At 41.0% G+C, this 22,171-nt stretch overlaps 5 protein-coding genes across 6 annotated transcripts; 3 read left to right on the top strand and 2 right to left on the bottom strand.

Moving 5' to 3' along the window:
- The first annotated feature begins 1,271 nt into the window (after nt 1–1,271).
- Nucleotides 1,272–5,462, top strand: LOC116199872 (pyruvate dehydrogenase E1 component subunit alpha-2, mitochondrial-like). The gene is made up of 8 exons (XM_031530442.1): nt 1,272–2,100; nt 2,250–2,329; nt 2,960–3,037; nt 3,954–4,049; nt 4,130–4,201; nt 4,372–4,425; nt 4,641–4,706; nt 5,099–5,462. Exons 1-8 carry the CDS (start codon nt 1,395–1,397, stop codon nt 5,141–5,143), a joined length of 1,197 nt encoding a protein of 398 aa, XP_031386302.1. The 5' UTR covers nt 1,272–1,394; the 3' UTR covers nt 5,144–5,462.
- A 2,329-nt stretch (nt 5,463–7,791) lies between these two features.
- On the top strand, nt 7,792–9,981 carry LOC116199873 (probable galacturonosyltransferase-like 9). Its single transcript, XM_031530443.1, has 2 exons — nt 7,792–8,760; nt 9,413–9,981. Exons 1-2 carry the CDS (start codon nt 7,978–7,980, stop codon nt 9,788–9,790), a joined length of 1,161 nt encoding a protein of 386 aa, XP_031386303.1. The 5' UTR covers nt 7,792–7,977; the 3' UTR covers nt 9,791–9,981.
- A 127-nt stretch (nt 9,982–10,108) lies between these two features.
- Nucleotides 10,109–11,110, bottom strand: LOC116199924 (germin-like protein subfamily 1 member 1). The gene has a single exon (XM_031530512.1). It carries the CDS (start codon nt 11,044–11,046, stop codon nt 10,378–10,380), a length of 669 nt encoding a protein of 222 aa, XP_031386372.1. The 5' UTR covers nt 11,047–11,110; the 3' UTR covers nt 10,109–10,377.
- A 1,633-nt stretch (nt 11,111–12,743) lies between these two features.
- On the top strand, nt 12,744–15,631 carry LOC116199854 (protein WVD2-like 7). 2 transcript variants are annotated; one of them, XM_031530411.1, is made up of 9 exons: nt 12,744–13,082; nt 13,232–13,492; nt 13,574–13,879; nt 13,964–14,365; nt 14,438–14,502; nt 14,640–14,742; nt 14,838–14,927; nt 15,060–15,170; nt 15,286–15,631. In XM_031530411.1, exons 2-9 carry the CDS (start codon nt 13,232–13,234, stop codon nt 15,313–15,315), a joined length of 1,368 nt encoding a protein of 455 aa, XP_031386271.1. In that variant the 5' UTR covers nt 12,744–13,082; the 3' UTR covers nt 15,316–15,631. The 2 variants fall into 2 exon arrangements, with proteins under 2 accessions (XP_031386271.1, XP_031386270.1); XM_031530410.1 differs by having other exon boundaries at nt 13,232–13,879.
- On the bottom strand, nt 15,605–18,490 carry LOC116199807 (formin-like protein 4). Its single transcript, XM_031530329.1, has 2 exons — nt 17,196–18,490; nt 15,605–17,096 (listed from the first exon to the last, which is right to left on the bottom strand). The coding sequence occupies exons 1-2, from the start codon at nt 18,317–18,319 to the stop codon at nt 15,755–15,757; spliced, it is 2,466 nt and encodes an 821-aa protein (XP_031386189.1). The 5' UTR covers nt 18,320–18,490; the 3' UTR covers nt 15,605–15,754.
- Between the last annotated feature and the right edge of the window lie 3,681 nt (nt 18,491–22,171).

Below are 22,171 nucleotides of genomic sequence, written 5' to 3'. Positions count from 1 at the left end.
TATATTCTCCTATTTTTCTTAAATAATTTTCCTAAAAAAAATTATCATTCTCTTTAACATATTATTCAGTTTCAACGTTTAAAATAATATAATTATTAGACTAATAGTATCTCTAATATATAATAATCCCCATTATTGGTAACTTGAATTTAGTATCACTTTAATAGATATCATGCAACATAAAATGAAGGATAAAGTTCCTCGCAAAAGGAATTATGTTGTTTATATTTATAATCAAATCAAATTTGACTTCAAATCTATATATATACGTAAAATTGACTCCCACAAACATTTAATCTAATAAGTAGGTTAATGTATAAGTATAATTTTGCTAAAAGTTTTTTCTATATAAATGACAATGCATAATTTCATGAGTATAACAAATTTAGATTAATATTGTAAAATTATCAACACATTAATTCATAAATTAAATGACTTAAAGCAAGTTTGGTTTGCAAAAATATGAATAAATGATTAATTTGAGTTTCAAATTAATCATTTATTTTTCTAATAAGAAATATAGCTGTTCAAATGTAATCAATAATTCATATAAAAATGATAACATGTATATGATAATGAATTCGCACAACGCATGTGATAGAATACTAGTAATCATATAAGATTTAATTCGCTAAAATAATGATACAGAAAAGTAAGCATTATCCCAGCGAAGCTGGGCCATGCACTACTTTAGCACCTATTTCTTTAGTTCTTTTAAAATTAATTTTTCGTATAATTTTTTCAAATAAATTCTAATTTGTTTCATACAATGGTACTCTTAACCAACAAAAATAATTTCACCTTCAACAATAAATTTATTTATGCCTAGTTTTTAAGAAATCCAATCATACGAAGAAAAAGCACTTATGAGATATTGAAAATAAGTTTAACAATAATTTTTTACAATTATGTATAATCCATCTAAATTAGGAAATCTGAAACGATAATTCAAACAACATATTCCAAAAAATTGTTATATCTCCTTTATATTAATTGTTCTATAAACCTTTTTTTGGAAGAAGTATCTATATACGAACATTATTAACTATTTATTTTAATGTAATTTTTGTTAGATGTTGTTTTAACTTTTAAGCTTTAATTTTTTAGTAACATAAACATAAACTAAAAAAATTGTATATTATGACCTAATTATTTTCTGTAATTATGAACGGATAGTTTTGTTTTATTTTATATAATAATACATAAAATTAATTTCTGTTGCGATGCGTGGGTAAATTTTCACTAGTTAATAATAAAATAAACATTTTGCTCCCATTTTCTAGCAGATTTTGCAACCTTCCTCCATCTGCTCATTCTTTCCTCTTCCCGGCATCAATCCTCTCCTTTTTCTCACTCGCTGTCACCAACAGCGAAACCGATCACGCCGCCGCGACATGGCTCTTTCCCGCGCGGCCTCCGCCTCCCGCGCCGCCCTGCTGAAGCCCCTCGCCGCCGGCTTCCTCACCTCTGCTCCCTCCCCCCTTCGCCGGCCGATCTCCACCGACACCACTCCCATCACCATCGAGACGTCCGTCCCCTTCACCTCCCACAGGTGCGAGCCCCCATGCCGCTCCGTCGAGACCACCCCGCAGGAGCTCGTCTCCTTCTTCCAGGACATGGCCAAGATGCGGCGGATGGAGATCGCCGCCGACTCCCTCTACAAGGCCAAGCTGATTCGCGGCTTCTGCCACCTCTACGACGGCCAGGAGGCTGTCGCTATCGGCATGGAGGCCGCGATCACCAAGAAGGACTGCATCATCACCGCCTACCGTGACCACTGCATCTTCGTGGGGCGTGGCGGCACGCTGCTCGAGGTGTTCGCCGAGCTCATGGGGCGGCGGGATGGATGCTCCAGGGGGAAAGGAGGGTCGATGCATTTCTACAAGAAGGAGGCGGGTTTCTATGGCGGTCACGGGATTGTGGGAGCTCAGATTCCGCTGGGTTGCGGACTGGCTTTTGCGCAGAAGTACTCGAAAGACGAGAACGTCACGTTCGCGATGTACGGAGATGGAGCTGCCAATCAAGGGCAGCTCTTCGAGGCGCTTAACATGGCCGCTCTCTGGGATTTGCCTGCAATCTTGGTCTGCGAGAACAACCACTGTGAGTGTTAGCGCACGTTTTCTGCCATTTCTGATTTCTTAGGTTTAACATCAGCTTTCTGCTTCACCTTAGCGGTTCATGTAAAGGTGTCTGTTGGATTTAGCGGCTGAGTGCAGTCGGTTGAATTCGGGTTGTTGTATGTTGTACAGATGGAATGGGAACAGCAGAATGGAGAGCATCGAAGAGTCCTGCGTACTACAAGCGGGGAGACTATGTGCCCGGATTGAAGGTGTGATAAAACTTCTTCCTTTTGATCCTCTCATAGCTCTCTGCGTTATTGTTGTGTCTTTCTTTCTCAGACACTTCCCATGGAGGGGAGTTGGAAATGAAAACTTAAGTGTCGAATTAGAGCTTGATTTTTTTGAGGATCCTTGCAGAGAGTTGGTATAGTTCAATAAGTGAAACTGGGGATATAACTACGGTGGATGCATAGAGTTTATATGTGAGTTTCTGCTTAATTAAGAATTTAGTATTCGACCATGGCAAATGTTAGAAGACACATCTTTTTTTTCAAGTCAAACCTTTTAGTTTCAAATTGCGCACCAAATCTCGTGGATATACTTATTTTAAGGAGGATAAGAAATGATCATTTTAGCTTGCATGGTGGTCAGTTGCCTCCATGGTTCTTACTCCTTTCAAACCAACAAAGGAAATTGCAATTAGTTATTTGAGTGAGAGTATATAAGCATTAAGCTATTTGTGTTTTCCTTGCTCTTGCTGCTGCTCAATCCGAACCTCTGTTAGATGGTAGTTGTTGGGGGTACCGATGAATGTTCCTAAGGCAATCAATTGTCGCTTGGTATACTCATAATGTAAACCTTGTTCCAGTATGGTAATAATGTTTTGTTTCATGTTACAGGTTGATGGTATGGATGCCCTTGCAGTGAAACAGGCATGCAAATTTGCAAAGGAGCATGCTCTGAAGAATGGTCCCATTGTGAGTTTATTCACTGAGCCGTCATATTGTTAGGCTTTCATTAAGATTGGGAAACATTATTATTACTTATTAAAAAATATAAATATTATTAAAGTTTAGCAACTATTTTACGTTAGCACATGGCTAAACTGCCTGGTTATAAGTTCTGTGTATTGGTCCTAATTTCCAGGTACTGGTGTTGTGTGATACAAAAGTGGATGGTTGGGTACTTAGTTTAGCAGTTCAGATATTTTATCTTCCTGAGATATCAAGTGATAGTGTAAATATTAGCCTATTCTAGAAGCTTGAATGTTGGATTTTTCATCAGTTTCCTTGTGTGAACTGGAATCTGGGGCTTGGAGCGAATGCATGAACTTTGTTGGTTGCACTAGGAAAGAGCTAAATTACAGGAGGACCGCACAAATGTAATGATTCTGTTAACTTATTGGGCATTGCTGCATATTTGCTCTTGCACCACAGTCAGGGCTTGGACGAAGTTTTGAAGCTTTGTGAGCATTGTTCTATTGGTTAATTTTGTTAGAGCATATTGTTTCCGTGAAGCTATCACTTGAACAATGTATTGAAAGAGGTATCTTGAACTTTGGGTGTATCTGTTCTATGCATATGTTTTGTTTCCTATTTATGATTGGAGAGTGCGAGTGGAAAGTGTGTGACCCCTCTACTTTGTTGTTGTTCTTGCAAGTTTTCAGCCAGACTTCCTGGAGTGCTTTATATAGCTGCAAATTGTTGCTAACTTATGCATGAAGCCTCATCGTGAAATTTTTGTTGCAAAAAAGTGTTTGTCTGTAGGCAATGCAAGATATGATGATCTTGTCACATGATAAGTAAAGATAATGGCAGTGCATATTCTTAGGACTGATATCGAGTTTGGATGGATTATGAAGTTATTGATGAATTTAGTGATGTTGCTTTTCAGATCCTTGAAATGGATACCTATAGATACCATGGTCACTCCATGTCAGATCCGGGTAGCACTTACAGAACTCGTGATGAAATAAGTGGTGTGAGACAGGTAAAGCTTCAGAACCATACGTTGTTTTTTTTCTCCCCTTGAAATATCATTGTCTTACCTTGGTTACTCCAACTTTTTAGGAGCGTGATCCAGTTGAGAGGATAAGGAAGCTTTTGATGTCCCTGGAGCTTGCAACTGAAAAGGAGCTAAAGGTTGAAACTTTTTATTGCTTTCTTGCTTGTATTTCGATGTGTTTCAAGTTACATCTTTTGTCATCTCAGGGCCTGAAGCAATATTTGGCTGAAACTTTTGACTCGATAAAACAAATAGTAGTTTCCCGATTCAATTTCTTATTGTAATTTTCCCTTTTCGGTATATTCAGGATATCGAGAAGCAAGTGAGAAAGGAAGTCGATGAAGCTATTGCGCAAGCTAAGGTAAGAAGCACATTTTTCTCTGTTCAGTGAATTTATCCATTGCAAGTATACTTTTTGTGTGCATTCTTATCATCATTGTCATGAATTCGGACTTAAGAACAAGGAAAAGGTGGTTTTCAGAAAAAGAAATCCATGCTGTCGCAAGGGGTCATTTCTTTTTTAATGATGTGGCAGTTTCTGAGCTTATTATGCTTCTTCTGTTCTCCCGTCTCCAGGAAAGTCCTATGCCGGATCCTTCCGAACTTTTCACAAATGTGTACGTGAAAGGATTAGGAGCTGAGGTAAGCATGCATATGTTTCACATCTTTCAGTTGTTATAGTTATGAGCATTTTCCTTGCCCATGCGTTCACCCAGATTTAAGGAACTGAGCTTTTCAAACAAAACTACTTTCGTCAAGCGTAGCACCCTTTGAAAGCATAATCTATATGAGATGCTGAGGACTTTGCAAATACTTCCGAAGAGTCATCCTAAGGTTATCTGGTTACATGCACGGCAAAGAACAATAAGATTGTGTAACCAAGCCGACTCTATTGACTTCTGTCATCTTCACAATTCTGTTTGCTGTTGCCGAAGGTTTCCATTTCTTTTACATGTACTGCAAGAAGAGTAGAATCATTAGTATCTACCACTATAGAATCTAACTGTGGTCCCTGAAATTTCCAAATTTTGTAGTCCTTTGGAGCAGATAGGAAAGAGGTGAGAACTGTGCTTCCTTGAGCTACTCGTGGGATCCTCTTCACGCCTCTAAATTCAGACTAGGAAAATAAGAGGCGCCGATGATGCAAGACGACTGACCTTCTCCCATCTGTTATTTTGAATTGTCTTCGGTGTTTGTATAGGATTGTGAGTGTTATTTAGGTTTGTGAGAAGCAGGGCTGCTTCATTTTGTGCGTTGAGCCAAAGAAGCACTTAGCTAGAACGATATGAATAAGAGAATTCCTTCCATACGCCATAATCAATGTATTTTTGTAAGTATCGCAACTCACAAGTCGGTTTGAAGTATAGTTGCAAATATGCCCCTCGAGTTGGAATTCTACCATTGATTTCCCCCGAACTTTAGGCTGAGTTGCAATATGCCCCTCATATTAAGTAAGAAGCCTGAGATGAGAAATAAACTTATCAAGTACCCAGCAAAAAGTACCATTTAAATTGAAGGGCTAGATCAAAGAAGGACGGAGCTTAATTACAATTTGGTATGAAGCATTACATGTTTGCCCAAGATGTGTATTGGAAGCACCTTGTGAATATTTCAAAATAATTTATTTTTTCGAATATACTCTAAATCATGGTAATCTAAGCAAATAACTAAATAAAATTGAGAGGGTGCAGAAGATAAAGAGATTATATGGTGTGTTTGATTTTAGAGTTAAATAGAGTTGAGTTTTGATTTTAATTGGATTGTAATGATTTTGTTGTTGAATTATGAGAAAAAAGTGTGAAAAGTAATAATAGTTGATAGAAAGTAATGATTATGTTATTAAATTATGGAAAAAGTAATGGATAGTTGAGGGAATTTAATATAAAAAATTGAATTGAATAGTTAAAAAATTGAAGAAAAAGAAAAAAGTAATACTTGTGTTGTGTAGTGAGTAAAGTTAAAGTTAATATTAAAATTTTAAAAATTTGATTGTAAAATCAAACGGGGTGTTATACTTTTCAAGCTTTGTAAGGATCTTTATTTTGTGACGGATCACGGATATGCGATATACAAACTAAGAAAATTTAGCTAAAAACATAACAGGTCATATGGGCAATACGGTGAACAATGTTAAACTCTATGAAGCACATTGCAATTCAGCCTAAATTCCATGGAACTAATTATCGAAAACCAAAAGTTTAGGGGCATGAAGTGTGGTTTAGGTGAACCATCCTTTCCATTTGAAATTACGTGACTAACTCATTGGCAAATTCTTGTTTTTGGATTATAAGGAAAGCTTATAGGTCTTTAATAAACGAAACGAACGAAATGAATGGGCATAGAAATTCCGACCGAGGAGGATCAGAGCCCAATACCCGTTTTCTCGAAGATTATTTTTCTTTTGTTATTGGGAACAATTAGGAAGAAAAGAGAGGGTTGCCGGGGAGGGGGGGTGGGTGGTGCGGTGGTGCGGTGGGCGAGCACGTTACATCACATGGTGGGGTTGGATTGTGATCTAGGGAGCGAGAGGGAGTGTCGGGGACTTGAGAAGATGATCCCAGCCGTCGGATCCAATCATAAGATCGAGTGCTGGCCTCCAACAGTACAGCTGGCACTCAATTATTGGAAGCGAAAGAATTGTCGCCTTTCGTAAGACAGCCCAGTAAGCAATCATAATCTTTCCACTTTGGACATAAATAGACAACTCATAAATAAATAAATAAATACACAACAATTAAATAAAAATTGCAACTCTTTAATATAGAAAAAAAGGAAAGATTTATTTCTTAAAAATTAGTGATGTTTTCTCGTTGGATTACACACAATACGAGAAAAATATCAATAAGGTTGCAGTACATCATACATGATTTTTTTTTATTTTGATGAATGTCCTTAACATATATAATCTACTTTTGGTAATTCCCAGTTACTTCTAATTAGACTTCTTGGATTTATTCTCTTTCCCAAAATTCAAAATTCCAATTTCTTCGGATATCCTAACATTAACTCCTCAAATCAAGTCCAATCTTGCATGTCATCACCCACAAACAAACAACATAAAATTTTCCCCTCGATCATGAAATTGTCTGGAAAACCCACCAAAAGATCCTATCACATTGCATAAATATATCCAATCGGTGAGATGCATTCCGAGTTTGAATCTCTTGCACTATAAAGCCGGAAGATACGAACTGCCATTCACCTTATGTTATAATGTCTTGGACTTTGACAGTTCAATTGTACAACTGTAAGTAAACCGAGAAAATGCACGTAGACAAAGCTAAGAGTTTATCATAAAAGTCCAATTGAATAAGCAATCAGCACACACACATATATAAACATATAAATATAGTAATTTTTTTTTTATGTATCTTATGATTTCTTGACTAAAAAAGAAGTTAGTAGCAGATGCTCATATTCATATTCCTTACTTGCCAGCCATTTCCAGTTATATTAGTACACAAAAAGAAAAAAAAATAAAAATAAAGAAGGGAAAAGCCCCGCACAGCCGAACCTGCTCCTTTCCTTCATTCCCATGCTCACTTATATGCTCCATTTTCCCCGCAAAAATACGATATATTCTTGGTGTGTTGATTAAGTATTAATTTTATTTTAGAATTAATTTGATCATGATTATAAGATGCTTTTAGAAGATCTTAATTTCTTAAAAAAAAGAAGGCAGGTTTACGAATAGCGTAATTTATTATATGCATTCAAAAATGTAAAAGATTTGGAAAAGGGAAAGGAAAAATATATTTTCCTTAATGCCGTCAGTCCCATAAATGGTAGCATATCATCGTGGTCATCATCGTCTTTCCTCTCCTGCAATGTAAAAATTCTTCCATTCCTTTTAATTAAGAAACAAGAAGAAGAGAAAGCAGCAGCAGCAAAACAGCCGGAGCTGAGTTGGACAATGCTCCGGTGCGGGGGCGCGGTGTGTTCTTTCCTTGTCCTCGTCCTCTCGCCGGTCCTACTCGCGATGCGCTCAACCCCGCAGTATAGTCGTGGCCAGGCCCGTAATGGTTACCCGGTGCTGCGGTTTGCCGAAGCGCCTGACTACCGCAATGGGGCAAAGTGCCCAGAATCGGCTGCTAACATCGGGATGCCGTCCGTGTGCGACCCTTCACTTATCCACCTGGCGATGACGCTGGACTCGGAGTACCTCCGGGGCACGATCGCAGCGGTCCACTCCGTCCTCCGGCACTCATCCTGCCCGGAAAGCGTGTTCTTCCACTTCGTGGCGGCAGAGTTTGACCCGGCCATGAGCCCGAGGGCACTCGCCAAGGTGGTCAGGTCCACGTTCCCGTCACTCAGGTTCAAGGTGCACGTGTTCAGGGAGGAGGCTGTGATCAGCCTCATCTCAGGCTCAGTCCGACAGGCCCTGGAGAACCCGCTCAACTACGCGAGAAACTACCTGGGCAGCCTGCTGGACCCGTGCGTGTCCAGGGTCATATACCTCGACTCGGACCTTGTGCTGGTGGATGACGTGAGGAAGCTGTGGGAGACAGAGCTCAGCGAGTCCCATGTCATTGGAGCACCGGAGTACTGCCATGCCAACTTCACATGCTACTTCACCAAAGCATTTTGGTCGGACTCGGTCTTGTCCAGGACATTCGGGTCGAGGAGGCCGTGCTACTTCAACACCGGTGTCATGGTCATGGACCTCGTCAAGTGGAGGCGGGGGAATTACACTGAGGTACCTCAACTGCACGTTACCCATCATTTTGCAATATTATTTACCGACACGAATATTTTTCGAATCTTTGCACCTCTTATCATGTTCAAATTGAGGCGCTTGAGGTTGGACTTGGACCTACTCGACCAACAAACTCAACTTTGCAAAGATCTGATTCAAATAAATTCCTTTGCTAATCAAAAAAGTACGTTACATCACATGTCAGCGTCATGTGAGGAATTTGAGCCACCAGCGCAAGCCTCCATGGCATTGATCAACGTCTTCTTCCTCTACCGTGGCCAGATAAGGCCCGGCCGAGGCCATGAAGCCCAACCAATTGTCGGGAATTGTTGGACTTTCTCATAGTGTGCATCCAATTAGATGAGTTTGTTAAATGTTTGGGAACCTGATTGGATAATGTTAAAGTCGATCGGCTTATATCGAAAAAAGTCAAAATTGCGGGGAACATTTGTACCATTAGAGGCCCAAAATTCCAACATGGGGCAGACAATGTTAACTGGGCATGTCTGACATTTTCCATGTGATTTCTATGTATCGAGTTTGCAGTGTGCAGGATTCAAAACAACATCGTAAAACCTTAAAACAAATCGCATCCAACTTGATTAATTAACTAAATCCCTGTTTAATAGTCATTATTAATCTTCTCGAGCAGGTGCTGGAGAATTGGATGGAGATTCAGAAGAGGAAGAGGATATATGAACTCGGCTCGTTGCCTCCCTTCTTGTTAGTATTTGCCGGGAACGTGGGGGCCATCGACCACCGGTGGAACCAGCACGGCCTCGGAGGCGACAACGTGAGGGGCAGCTGCCGGTCCCTACACCCTGGCCCTGTCAGCCTGCTCCACTGGAGCGGGAAGGGTAAGCCCTGGGTCCGGCTGGACTCGAAGAAGCCGTGCCCGATCGATCGCTTGTGGCAGCCCTACGATCTGTACAAGCCAGTGAATACCGATAATCCGAGATCGGTTTCTTCCTCCGATGATGCCAAGGAGATATTGATGGAGTACGCCAGTTATAATTTGCTGTACTCATAATTCGTTAATTATAATTGGATTTATTCTTTTTTTTGCTGAATAGAGGTATTATTTATTTGGGGAGATTAATATTGGTTGATTATTCTTTGGTGGGTCTTGTACAGGTTGGATGTTAGAATAATTTCTTTGCCACATTAATTAATGAACGATGGGCGGATGATTTTTTTTTAATATGTAGATTTATTAATTAATTTTTGGTTAATATATCTATATATTATTTCTTTCTCTTGAAGTTTTTTCTTCTTTCTAGCAGAAGTATTTTAACTTACAATCCACCCAAAAAATATGAAAGAGGTCCATGTACCTACTAATAAATAATGAAAATATATCACTAGTCAGAGTCTTTTATTCACAAATCACGACGTGCATCATTGTTCTGAAATCTCAAACTTTAGTCCTCGCACAAATGATTTTTCTTTTTGTGAACCTTTACACAAATGATCATACAGCTTAAATGTCAACTCTAATTCGTATATGAAAAATACTTAAAAAATAAGAATAAAAATAGACAAGAAAACTTCAAAGCAATGAATAAATATAGCGACCAGCGGCAATAATTAATTAGCCATAAAGCACAAACCATCCTCCTACCCTCCAAGGTTACCGCGAATTCTTGCTACCTCCTGCCCCGTAATCTTGAAAGCCTTCTTTAGAACCTCTTCCGGAATCTCCGGCGTAGATGCGAACATCGCCAATGATGCAATCTGAGCGCCAGGGTTTTGGCTGTTGAGCCCCGCCACGGCTAGGGCCGGATTCCTATAGTCGGGGTTGTACAGATAGTGAATTAGGCCCCTAGGGAACACGAACGAGTCGCCTGGCCTCAGGATTTGTGTGTAGAGGTGGCCTGATGTGTCCACGAAGCCCACACAGATGTAGCCCTTGAGGCAGATGGTCACCTCCGAGGCCCTCGGGTGCGAGTGAGGCACCACGAACCCCTGGGGCGCTATATCCACCCGGGCCATGGTAAGGCCCATGGTGTTGAGTCCTGGAAGGTTGGCAGTGTTTGCGAACGTGACATTGAACCCAAACTGGTTGACTGTGCTCCCCGGCCTAGCCAGTGCAGACGTGGCGAACATTGAGGCGGCCACTAGGGCCGGATTGATGCAAGGCATCCCATTCATGAAGATGGATGGCGCGGATTTTGTATCGGCGATGCAGTAGTCCTGAAGCGGGTCGGGGTCGGTTTTGGCCCGGCCCAGCATGATGGCCAGGGCAAGGAGTACATGAATCAGAGAAGTAGTTGTTATTGTACTCATGATGAACAATTTTGATGTTCTATTTAAAGAAGATGAAAATTTTGTCGCATGTTTTTGTTTGGAATGAAATGTTTGTTTTCATATATAGGGGCTGTTCTGAGAGTGATTTTTTTCTTTTTGGGTGAAATTAGTGAATTTATTTATTTTTTATTTTTTAAAAAGTGAGACAATTGATTGAGTAGCTTAGGAGCATTAAAAGACTATTTATAACTTGCCTTGCTTTGCTTCTTCTTTTTTCTTATTCAGCAAAAAAAAAAAAAAAAAGAAAGAAGCAAAGCAAGGCAAGTTATAAATAGTAATGTCAAGTGGATCAAATGTCACATTGTTCACTGATCAAATTGAACCCATCAACACAAGTTTCTATATCGAGACAGCCTATCTTTTTCTTTTTTTTTTAAAATAAACTGTCACGGAGACATGTTATCCATCATACACTAATGCACTTCCCTATCTCAATCTTATCCAAAACCATATTGATTTCCATTTCTCGTTAGAATTTGACACCGGCCTCTGAATGTCCCTAAAAGTTTTATGTATATTTTAAAATGCTCCAAAACATTATCATCGTTGAAATCTTTAGAAAATTTTGGTTATATGTTGCGTACATGACATCGAAGTGAGAGCAAACCGCGAAATTCGATCTGATATTTGAGACGGTGCGTGTATTCGTCAATCGAAAAAAAGAAAAAAAATCGGAGAAAGTTGGTTGCAGGTCTTGATGGGGTTTTTAGGCTGGTGAGCCTTTTAAGGTTAAGCGTAAGCAGCCAGCATATGATGACCGAGTCCCATCTAATCCAAAAGGATGTAAAAGGTTAATATTCTAATTGGTCTTGGGCCTGATACCTGTGACTGGGCCTGGGCCCACATGGAGATTTTTAGGTTTATTGATTTTGAGGGACGGAATGTGTCAAAATTATATTAGGTTCAGCCAGTTCAATCTGAGGGCCCACAAGGCCTATCATCATCTCAAATTTCCCAGCAAGCACAGTCACTTTCGATCCCTATGGGACTTCTCTGGCTTGGTGGGTCTCACTTTCTATGTCCTGCCCATCAATTTTCAAGCCAGTTCTCATCCCATCCCCCACACTCCTCTTTTTTTTTTTTTTTTTTTTTTTTTTTATATTTATTTATTATTATTTTTTTTTATCTGTGGACTATATTGTATCTCACAAATCTGCCCCTCAGAAGCATTCATTTATTCCCATCACAAGATTCGGCTCGATCGGCGGTTAAGTGGGCAATCATCGATAGAAACCACCGAGGTCCAAAGGCAGGCTGCAAGCTTTAATCCCCGTGAACGCTCTAGGTGGAGCATTAATAACCTGCATTTGACTTGCTCGAAATGTGAGAATCAATTGAAATGCATGCAAATTGGCACAAATACCACCTAACCCCTTGCCTAATAAAAAAAAAAAATCAGACATTCACCAATGTTTGGAAATAAAGGTAGGGAGGACCGGGGCTAAGTTGCAGGGAATCAATGTTATCTTTGCTTAGAATACAAAAACATCCAATAAGCCAATAGTTGACATAGATGGAGACATTTACCTGAAGTTCCAATCCTAGGACTGTGACTCATACCGATGAGTCAATTTGGCGGTGACAGAAATTTAAAAAAGAACCAAAAAAAAAAAAAATTGTCAACCTAACAGCTGGAAGTTCCAGGTAAGAGGGAGTTAGGGGAAGATGAACTTTCACCATTTATTTTGGTCATGGATTTTTCTGCTTTTCGAGAAACAGACAGTGGCATGTCTGAAACGTCTGACCTCAGAGAACACAAAACAATAATGGAGGGAGACATTTAAAGATGAAGAACAAGAACATAGACACAGACATATCACATGCTCTGCTTTGTCTCCATGTCAATGGAAGTCTGCTCAGTCCTATCCTCTCTTCATTGTTGTAATCCTGCTGACAGATGATCATGATTCATGAGAGACGACATGGACATGCCCATGAAACTCCCAGTGAGCAGAGCTTCTGCTTGCTCTAGTTCTTGCTCACCGAAGTGATTAGATCTCACCAAACTTGACAAGGTATGACATTAATTCCTCCGACTTGGAACCGAAGCCCATTGTCTTCTTCGAGTTTCGGTCCATCGTATGAAACAAATCTTGTTCCTTGTCTATAAGTGGGCTAGTATGTTGTTTCTTGCTCAATGTTCATTCCGGTGTGATCTGAACAGATGGGAGAGACACAGGCCGCTGTCACTTCAAGCGTGGGGCTCGAAGTCGGACCTTCGGTCTCGTTTGGCCGGTTCGAGGCTGATTCTCTGTCGTGGGAGAAGTGGTCTACTTTCTCTTCCAACAAGTACTTGGAAGAGGTGGAGAAGTGCGCAACGCCAGGGTCAGTTGCCCAGAAGAAGGCCTACTTCGAGGCCCATTACAAGAAGATTATTGCCGCCCGCGCCCGGAAGGCAGAGTTGTCATCCGATCAGGAGAAGCAGGTAAGGAACTATGGTTCGATTAGATCAGACAGTCCTGGTTCGGGGCATTTGGTTAGTGACAAAGATGGGGTAAGTTGTCAGATTGATTTGTTCAAGACCCCGAATTCCAGTGAAAGAGTGATTGAGGATGAAGATGTTTCGAGCGAAATCTGCGAAAATCCTGATGGAACGAAAGAAGGAAAAGAAGTAAACAGATTGGAACATTGCCCGGAACTGGGTAAACCTGAAGACATTGCTTCAGTGGAAGAAGTGCAAGAAAAAGTTCCTGCCGGGTCTCCAGTGCTGCTCGTAGTGGAACCGAAAAAAGATTCCGAGAATGATACACACATTTCCCCAAAAATTCATGACGAAAGTCCTAAACTCAATCTGCGGAAGAAACCTCAAAAGGTGAGGTTGAAGTTTTATGGAAAAGAAGATGAACTTGTTCAGTAATAATTCTGTTCTAATCCGGGTTTCTGATTCATTTTACAGGCTAATCCACTGAAATATGAGGAGAAGAACGCAGGAAGATTAAAGAAAAAATCTGGATCTCACCTGGAAAAATCACCTGGATCACCCACGGCTAAGGCGGCAAAACCGACTGGGTCAAAATCCTCGACAAAAAGCGATGTGGCGCCTTCACTAATCAAGAGCAAGAACCTCATCGAGAGAGAGAAGAAGACAGTATTTCCTAAGTCCCTTCACATGTCCATTAGCTTGGGCGGTTCGCAGACTAGTAGTACTCCTCCACCTTCAGTCACCCTAACGAGGAAATCATTTATCATGGAAAGGATGGCAGAGAAGGACATCGTGAAGAGGGCGTTTAAGTCTTTCCAGAACAGTGTCGGGCAATCTAAGTCGTTTGTTGAAGAGAGATCTCCATCACAGAAGCCAGTACGCCCTGTTCCGGCCTTCACGTGAATCATTTAACCTATCTATTTGAACATGACTAACTTCAGTTTGCAGGCTCCTTCAATGGCGACAGAGCTAAGGGCTTCTGCTTCAGTGGCTAGTCGGAAAGATAGCGGGAGGTATATGGGAGTAGAATGAAATCCTAATACTTCTTTTCCTCCTTTCCTTTTCCTTTCATGTGCAATATGTAGCTGAGCTTCAGCCACTGATTTATTTTCCATTCAAGCCTCACAATCGAATAATTTTTCAACGGCAGGACACTCAAACTCAAACCTGGAGCTGCCATCCAGAGGGCTCCTCATACTGTGGGGGCGCCTTCCTTCAGCTCAAGGAGTAATCTGAAGGCAGAGAAAAGGGAGGTTTGTATAGCATAAGCAAAATCGTGTTTGGATATTTTCTCCAGTATTCGCTTTCGCGTTCGCTTATTGATGTGTCACTTGCAAACTTATGTCAGCTTCAAAAGAGACCTGGCGTCCAAAGGAAACTTGGTGAAAAATCAGATGCCAAGGATGCGGAGAGAACACCTCTCCGAACGAAATTGAAGGTGACATAACCTGAACCAGTGTATTTCTATCTCCGTGTTTTACTCTTAGCACCGTTCCCGTCTCCAGAGGTAAACTATTAGAACGATATATACTAACATGGGTCCATCTTTGCTGATCATACTACTAATCAGGAAGAAAAAGAAGCAGAGATTCAAAAGCTGAGGAAGAATCTTAATTTCAAGGCGGCACCTCTGCCGAGTTTCTACCGTGGACAGAGCAAATTGAGGAGCAGTGTTAGACAGGTACTCTACCATCCGGAACATTCCTCTTGGATCTTCTAACGGTCATGACCACAGTATCTTAACAGTCATCAGAGCCTTTACATCAGTGGTGAATACTATTTTGTTCGATTGACAGGAAGGTTACAAGAGCGAAATCCGCGAGTGACTTGTTTTTCTTCAGGAGGAAAATACTAGCTCTTCCGTAGAGAAACAGATGCTCAGGCAAAGGAAAAGAACACAGAATCGCAGTGGTCTTCAGAAAGGTCTATGGACAGACGTTCAGGATGGCTTGTGATCGGGGAATAAATGTACATCAGTTGCTAGATTGAGATAGTGATATCTTATGGAATGTGCTACTTCTGGATCACCGGAAAGGCACACATAGTCTTGCTACTTTGTAATATAGATTAATCTTATCTCGTAGTAGATAAAATATTACCTGTTGAACTCGAACATTTCACAGTTAATAATCATCTAAAAAATTAGAGAAAGATCAATAAGTAAAAGAAATCTATGCATCTAAAAAATGCTCTTCCAAATATGTCCCGGATGGTTTCTATATACAGCAAGAATCAATCCTGTGATGAACAAGTACCAATTTACATTCAGAAGTCGGTATCGGAGTTGCTAGAGTCACTGCTTCCACTGGCTGATGACTTCTGCAACACGGAATGCAGTGGCAAGTTCCGGAATTTCACTGGAATTTGCACTGCTGGCAACTTTTCTGATGAAGAGTCTGGTTTTGCTCTGGCTCTCTTACTCTTTTGTAGATTCCGAGCAATCTCAAGGCACACCTGATCCACCATCCCCAGAAAATCTTTCACTATGACGAATATCTGAAGTGGACCAGCCCCGTTCTCTCTCGATCCGCCCGCTTGGTAATACTCGGTTGTTTTCTTCACTAGGTCCATCACATTCTCCTGCTCCTTTCGCACTGAATCTGTTTCTTCTTCTGCCATTTTGAGAAATTCTTTCATCTCTTTCTGAAAACCGCTCTGATCATTAGCACACTCGAGCACAAGTTGCCGAATTTCTGACAACCGATTCATTAGACCCGAGGCCAAGGTAGAGAAGGTTGAGTAGTCTATCCCTGCGGCTTTCTTTACATTAGAGAATTCAACACCAAGGCAGCCTACCACCGGTAATCCTAGCATTACATACTCCTTCCTTCTCTCTTCTTTCGTCTTTGCTGGAGAACTATCAGAACTTAGGCTCGTGTCGGAGCTGCTTTGGCTAAAGGTCCGGCTCAACCGCCGGCTCCGGTTCAGGACACAGCGTTTCCCCTCCGACCGGATTACTTCTTCAACAACGAAGTGGAGCAGAGTTGTCTTCCCATCGGTGCTCTTGACATCGGAGAGCTTCCTAAGGGAATTGAGGTCGAAGGCGCTCGCATTCCCTCTAGTAGTCCCTGCATTCATCCGATTCCCGGCTTTGAGGATGGCTTCTAGAAGCTTCACGAATACCCCGCGGGCCCGGAGCTCCTCACAAGCAAGTTCAAGCGTTTGTATCGTTTCACTCAAGTTGGAGATGTCGGAATCATAGTTCAGTTTAAAGAGCATCGCTCTGAAACGTGTGAAGGCCGAGGGGCATGCCCTTAGGAGGTTGTGGAGGAAAGACTCTGCATCAGCAAGTTTTGAAGGGTTCCCGTCGAATTGGGCGATCTGAGATTGCTCTTCCTTTGTCAGGGTGATTCGGTCGAGCTTCTCGAGTGTCTCGGTAGTTAAGCCTTGGCCTTCACTGAGGGCCTCAAGAATCTCTCTTTGTGAAGCCCCGATAGACTTCAGGACGATTGCGATGTTTTGAGACTTTCGGGCATCAAGGATGAAGATCTTGCCCAATGTGTCGGGCTTGGAGTTGGAGGCTTTCGATGGGTTTCCGGTATTTAGAGGTGTTTTCCGGTTAGTAGCAACGGAACCGAACAGAGCTTCCATGAGATCATGATCAACTCTGCAGCAATAGAAGAGAAATATCTTAGGCTGTATTTAGACTGAACGCAAAATTTGAAAAAAAAAAGGGAGGGGTTCTATCGGAAATCAATGAACTTACCGAAAAGAGCCATCTCCGATTTTGTCCCACACCATGGAATGATCACCATTGACCTCAACCTTCTCCCAGTGCAAAGGCTTCATTCTCGAGGCTCCAACCGTGGAAGTCTCTCTCACTTCTCCATTACCCTTGACGGCTTTTCCCGGTGGAAATGGCGGTGGAGGTGGTGGTTTGGTCGAACCACTAGTCTTATATGGCGGTGGAGGCGGTGGTTTGGCCATTCCACTAGCCTTAGGTGGCGGGGGTGGAGGAACTGGCGCTTCCTTCCGAGTCTTTCCTTGCAGCGCAGGCGGGAGAGGAAGTGGCCAAAGACCGACTTGAGCAGTTCGACTTTGAATTGCCGAGGAGGTTGCCACTGGCTGCGGCAGCTCCTGTGGTGGCCTGGGTGGGCTTGGAAGACTAGGACCTCTTTGTGCATCTGATGTATTATTCCTTTTAAGCGAAGCAACTTCTTGCTTCGTTTCCTTGGTGGCTTCTTCCTTCACTTCACCATACTTCCGGCTCCATGAGGAAGAAAATGTACCGATATCGGGCTTCTGGTTCGTATACCTTGTAGGAGGACTCCGGGAGGGATCCGGCACGTTACGGAAACTACTGCTCCTTCCATTACTGGCACTCCGCTTGCTTTTGAAAGACTTTTCTTCCCGAGCCTTCAGCATCCTCCAGTAGAGAACATCAAGTCCATCCTCATCCACTATCAGCCCCCTAACCACCCCATCGAACCGCACGATATCATTCCGATGCATAGAAGAGAGCCGGGGTAGCTGCGATTCGCCCTGGACCTTCTTCTTCCGCCGTGTCACCAAGCAAAGCTGCAGCAGGAAGTAGAAAAGCCCTGCCAAGGCCACTGAGCCGGCAGCTGTGGCAGCCACAGCCTTGACGATGGTCGTGCTGGGAGATGGTGGCGGCGATAGAAAAGGCAGTAGAGGGGGCGGTTGGTGAGGCGGCGGAGGCACCAACCACGGGGTGCTCGGCCGAGGGGCAGCCGGAGGGGGAGGAGAGGGATAGAAAGTTTCAATGTTTTGAGATTGGGAAGAGATGGGGAGGACTCTGCTATGGAAGAGGAAGAGAAGAATGAATGTGAAGGGGAGAGAAATTGGCTGCGGGGGCATCATCAATGCCATGAAAGTAAAATTTGGAGAGAGGTTTTGCAGAATTTAATGAAACAAAATCCTTGTACTTCTAGTTGACTTCTAGAATCAAATTCACCGGTCAAGAAAAAATAAGACCCGGTATGATCTCGCATATTCTTACATGAAATCAAGAGATTCTGGATTCGATTTTCATTTCCTCCTCCTTATTCTGTGCTAGTTGGCTTTCCATGTAACTGAAAAAAAAAATATGCAATTGATGGGGGGGGGGGGGGTTTTGGGAGTTCAAGTTTGAGTTGAACCCATTGATGTTTGTGGAATTGGTGTGTTGGAGAAGTTCAAGAGGATGCTGAAAGATTCATAAAGGGAAGAGAGGCTTTTGGCTTCCTACTCAATCCAATTTCTCTTGTGATAGGTATGACTCCATCTCCTTTTAGGGGTTGACTTTGTCAGTTGGAGATTTTGTTTCTCCACTTCTAATGAAAATGGAATGGGTATGGTATGGTATGGCAACACCAAAGACCAAACACAGGACCCACATGGCAGATGTAATTTCACTTATAATAATCCTTCATGGGTTGTGGTCTAAAGACTCCCGTCTGTCCAGCACTAACGAATTCCTATGTGTTCCGTTTTCGAACCGTAAAATCATGTTCAGTATTAAACGTGGACATAGATTTCAAACTATAACTAACTCAGATGGAATGGAACTGGGATTAGGTAGTCAAAATTTTGTAATTTCCACTGTGTAGTTGTTATGTTACGTCATAACGTATACGGAGTCAGAGGGGATAGAGGTTTTACTCTGTCAGGCTTTGTTTTTGCATATTTTTTACTTAGATGAAAATTAGATTTTGGTTTTCCACTATGAATAATAAAGATGTTACCCAGATATGAGATTTTTCTTTTTATAAATTCAACTTGGCATTGTAAATTCTGTTCCGTAATAAATACTCTTTGTTGTAATAATCAAGCATACAATATGTCGTATGTCTTGGGGAAAACTTCTTTTCTACAATTCTTTTTTGCTTTTTCCCGTAACGTACTCCTTTTTCTTTATATTATTATTATTATATGAATTAATAAAAACAAAAGGACGTCAACTGTAGTGGCGGGGCCATTGAAACAGTGGACAGCATCCCCAGTGGCTCCTTAACCTCTTCTTGATGTGGGTATGGAGTGTTTGACCACTCACACGTACTTGTACGCGGAATGAGTCAATCTGATAGACCTAGTCACCTTAAATAATAATAATAATAAGGGCAAATTACAAAAAAAAATTCAAATTTTGTAAAAAGTCTCAGCTTTGTTTTAAATTTTGTTTTGTAACAAAAAACACCATAAGTTTTCTAAAATGTCTCAAAAATGACATCCGTTATAACTTCCGTCAATTTTTGCTACTGATGGTGGGTCCCTTTAACAGTCCACGTAGGTCACACGTAGGCAAAAATTGACGGAAGTTATAACGGATGTCATTTTTGAAACATTTTAGAAAACTTATGGTTTTTTCTGTTACAAAACAAAATTTATGATAAAACTGAGACATTTTACAAAATTTGAGTTTTTTTTGTAATTTACCCTAATAATAATAAGAGTAAATTGATAAATTGGTCCTTCAGAGATGCATGTTACATCAAATCTGATCTCAAGAAATTTTTTATATCAAATTGAATCTTGAGATATTAAGTGTACATCAAATACGATCTTAAGAAATTTTTTACATCAAATTGAACCTTGAGAGATTAAGTGTACATCAAATTAAATCTTGAGAGATTAACTATACATCAAATCCAGTCTCAATAAATTTTTTACATCAAATTGAACATTGGGAGATTAAGTGTACATCAAATCCGACCTTAATAAATTTTTTTTACATCAAATTGAACCTTGAGAGATTAAGTGTACATCGAATCTGACCTTCCGTAAATGAATGGAAAAATCTGATCTGGTATTCGACAGCTGATGCATTGTTTGATTTTTTTTCCAATTTTTTTATTATTCCTCATTTTTGTCTGACTTAAAAAAATATTTCTTATAGTTCCCTCACTTTTCAGTCGAAGGCGGGAAAAACTTCTTGCGCTTGACGTGTCCTCCTCAATCGCTGGTGCTCTCGGCATAAAGAGCTAGAGGCAAGGAGAGAGAGGGTGACGGAAAGATTATGGCGGCAATGATTGGCGAGTATACGTCGAGAGCACTAGCGATTGAGGAGGACGAGTTGGGAGGAGGAAGTTTTTCTCGCCTCCGATTGAAAAGTGAGGGAATTGTAGGAAATACTTTTTTTAAGTCAGACAGAAATAGGGAATAATAAAAAAAATGAAAGAAAACAATTAAATAATACAACATCAGATGTTAAATGCCAGATCATATTTTTCTATCCATTTACGGAAGGTCGGATTTGATGTACACTTAATCTCTCAAGATTCAATTTGATGTATACTTAATTTCTCAATGTTCAATTTGATGTATATTTAATTTCTCAAGGTTCAATTTGATGTAAAAAAATTTTTGAGCTCAGATTTGTTGTAACATGCATCTCTGGAGGATCAATTTGTCAATTTACTCTAATAATAATAATAATAATCACAACAATAGCAATAGAAGTGAATAATATTAATATTACCACGTCTCACGATTTCAACTTGACAATATATAGATTCATCTCTCTTGGTGAGCACTTTCCCGTACTTCATCAAGATATCGCCCTTTGTTAATGCTTTGAAGGGATTGTAGCTAAGACTTGCAGCCACGAGCGATGGAGGCCATCAAGCAAATACCATCGAGTGCAAACTGAAAACACGACCGTGCATTTGTACAATTGAGATAGGGATTGGAAATATTTTGATTTCCGATTCACAACCCAAAATTATCAATCGATTGTCGACTGTCATGTGATCATGCACCACTACAGGTTATCAATAGCCACATGATTTTGTGGTTACAAGATTTTGTGGTGCCAATGTTATCATTTGCCGAGTCGCACACTTGGACCAACCAAAAACAGCTTATTAATTTGAAATCCGTCTTTGGGTAGAAGCCCAGTTTGTATCTTGACATATAATATAAGGGGTAGGCCCGTAACTTGAGCCATACCCAATTCCCTAATGGCCCATTTCCGGCCCAATTCTCTCGGAATTCCAAATTCTTTTGTTTGGTTATTTTTTTTCTTTTTAGCGAAAATTAATGACTCCGGATCTTAGCCCAATTCCGACATAATGTGGAGTTGCTAATCCAGGCTCCATACTCTCAACCTTCGAACCAATTTTTACAATGAAACCTCTTGGGTTGGGAAGTCTCAACTGGAAGTGAAGATACGGACAATCCCTGCCTCGCACGGCATAGCACATAATCTCTGTGAGATTGGAGTAACCCGTAGCGACAACGTAAAAGAACATCTATATGGATGGGCACATGTATAGTGACTCTCTTTAAAATTTTGTTGAAGTGACCCGTCGGTCATATGATACGTGGGAGGGACCATATCTATGTCGATGGCAACAGCCATATCTATGCATGGATGTATCAATCAATGTGTGCTGATACCATACATATCTTCTGTTCAAGACGAAAGGCAAATAAAAGAGAGATAACTGTATGTATGTATGCAATGAGCTGTGGGTGATTTGGAGGGGGGGAACAGCACATCCCTTTGCTTGAGGGGAAAACCATATCTCTGATTCTCTCTCTAAGCAATCCCTCTCTCTCTCTCTCACCCCACATATCCAAACATATGAATGACTTGTCGGATCGAGAGATCCCTCTAGCTTGTGCGTCGAATTGACAAGGCAGAGGGGATGTGCCCAGCATGGGATATCGGAAAGCAACTCCGTGGATCCCTTCGATCTTATAGTACGTTGTGCGTGATCTGACGCCTCGGCGTTTATATCG

The sequence above is a fragment of the Punica granatum genome, chromosome 3 (genome assembly GCF_007655135.1).
Source record: "Punica granatum isolate Tunisia-2019 chromosome 3, ASM765513v2, whole genome shotgun sequence".
Classification (NCBI taxonomy): domain Eukaryota; kingdom Viridiplantae; phylum Streptophyta; class Magnoliopsida; order Myrtales; family Lythraceae; genus Punica; species Punica granatum.
This window is presented reverse-complemented; position numbering and strand designations above follow the sequence as displayed.

Coding starts and splice junctions, on each gene's coding strand:
- LOC116199854 (XM_031530410.1), top strand. CDS start 13,232: ATGGGAGAGACACAGGCCGCTGTCACTTCAAGCGTGGGGCTCGAAGTC. Junction 13,880..13,963: donor TGCGGAAGAAACCTCAAAAG/GTGAGGTTGAAG, acceptor TTCATTTTACAG/GCTAATCCACTGAAATATGA. Junction 14,366..14,437: donor GATCTCCATCACAGAAGCCA/GTACGCCCTGTT, acceptor TTCAGTTTGCAG/GCTCCTTCAATGGCGACAGA.
- LOC116199872 (XM_031530442.1), top strand. CDS start 1,395: ATGGCTCTTTCCCGCGCGGCCTCCGCCTCCCGCGCCGCCCTGCTGAAG. Junction 2,101..2,249: donor GGTCTGCGAGAACAACCACT/GTGAGTGTTAGC, acceptor TATGTTGTACAG/ATGGAATGGGAACAGCAGAA. Junction 4,426..4,640: donor AAGCTATTGCGCAAGCTAAG/GTAAGAAGCACA, acceptor TCCCGTCTCCAG/GAAAGTCCTATGCCGGATCC.
- LOC116199807 (XM_031530329.1), bottom strand. CDS start 18,319: ATGGCATTGATGATGCCCCCGCAGCCAATTTCTCTCCCCTTCACATTC. Junction 17,097..17,195: donor ATCGGAGATGGCTCTTTTCG/GTAAGTTCATTG, acceptor CTATTGCTGCAG/AGTTGATCATGATCTCATGG.
- LOC116199873 (XM_031530443.1), top strand. CDS start 7,978: ATGCTCCGGTGCGGGGGCGCGGTGTGTTCTTTCCTTGTCCTCGTCCTC. Junction 8,761..9,412: donor GGCGGGGGAATTACACTGAG/GTACCTCAACTG, acceptor CTTCTCGAGCAG/GTGCTGGAGAATTGGATGGA.
- LOC116199924 (XM_031530512.1), bottom strand. CDS start 11,046: ATGAGTACAATAACAACTACTTCTCTGATTCATGTACTCCTTGCCCTG.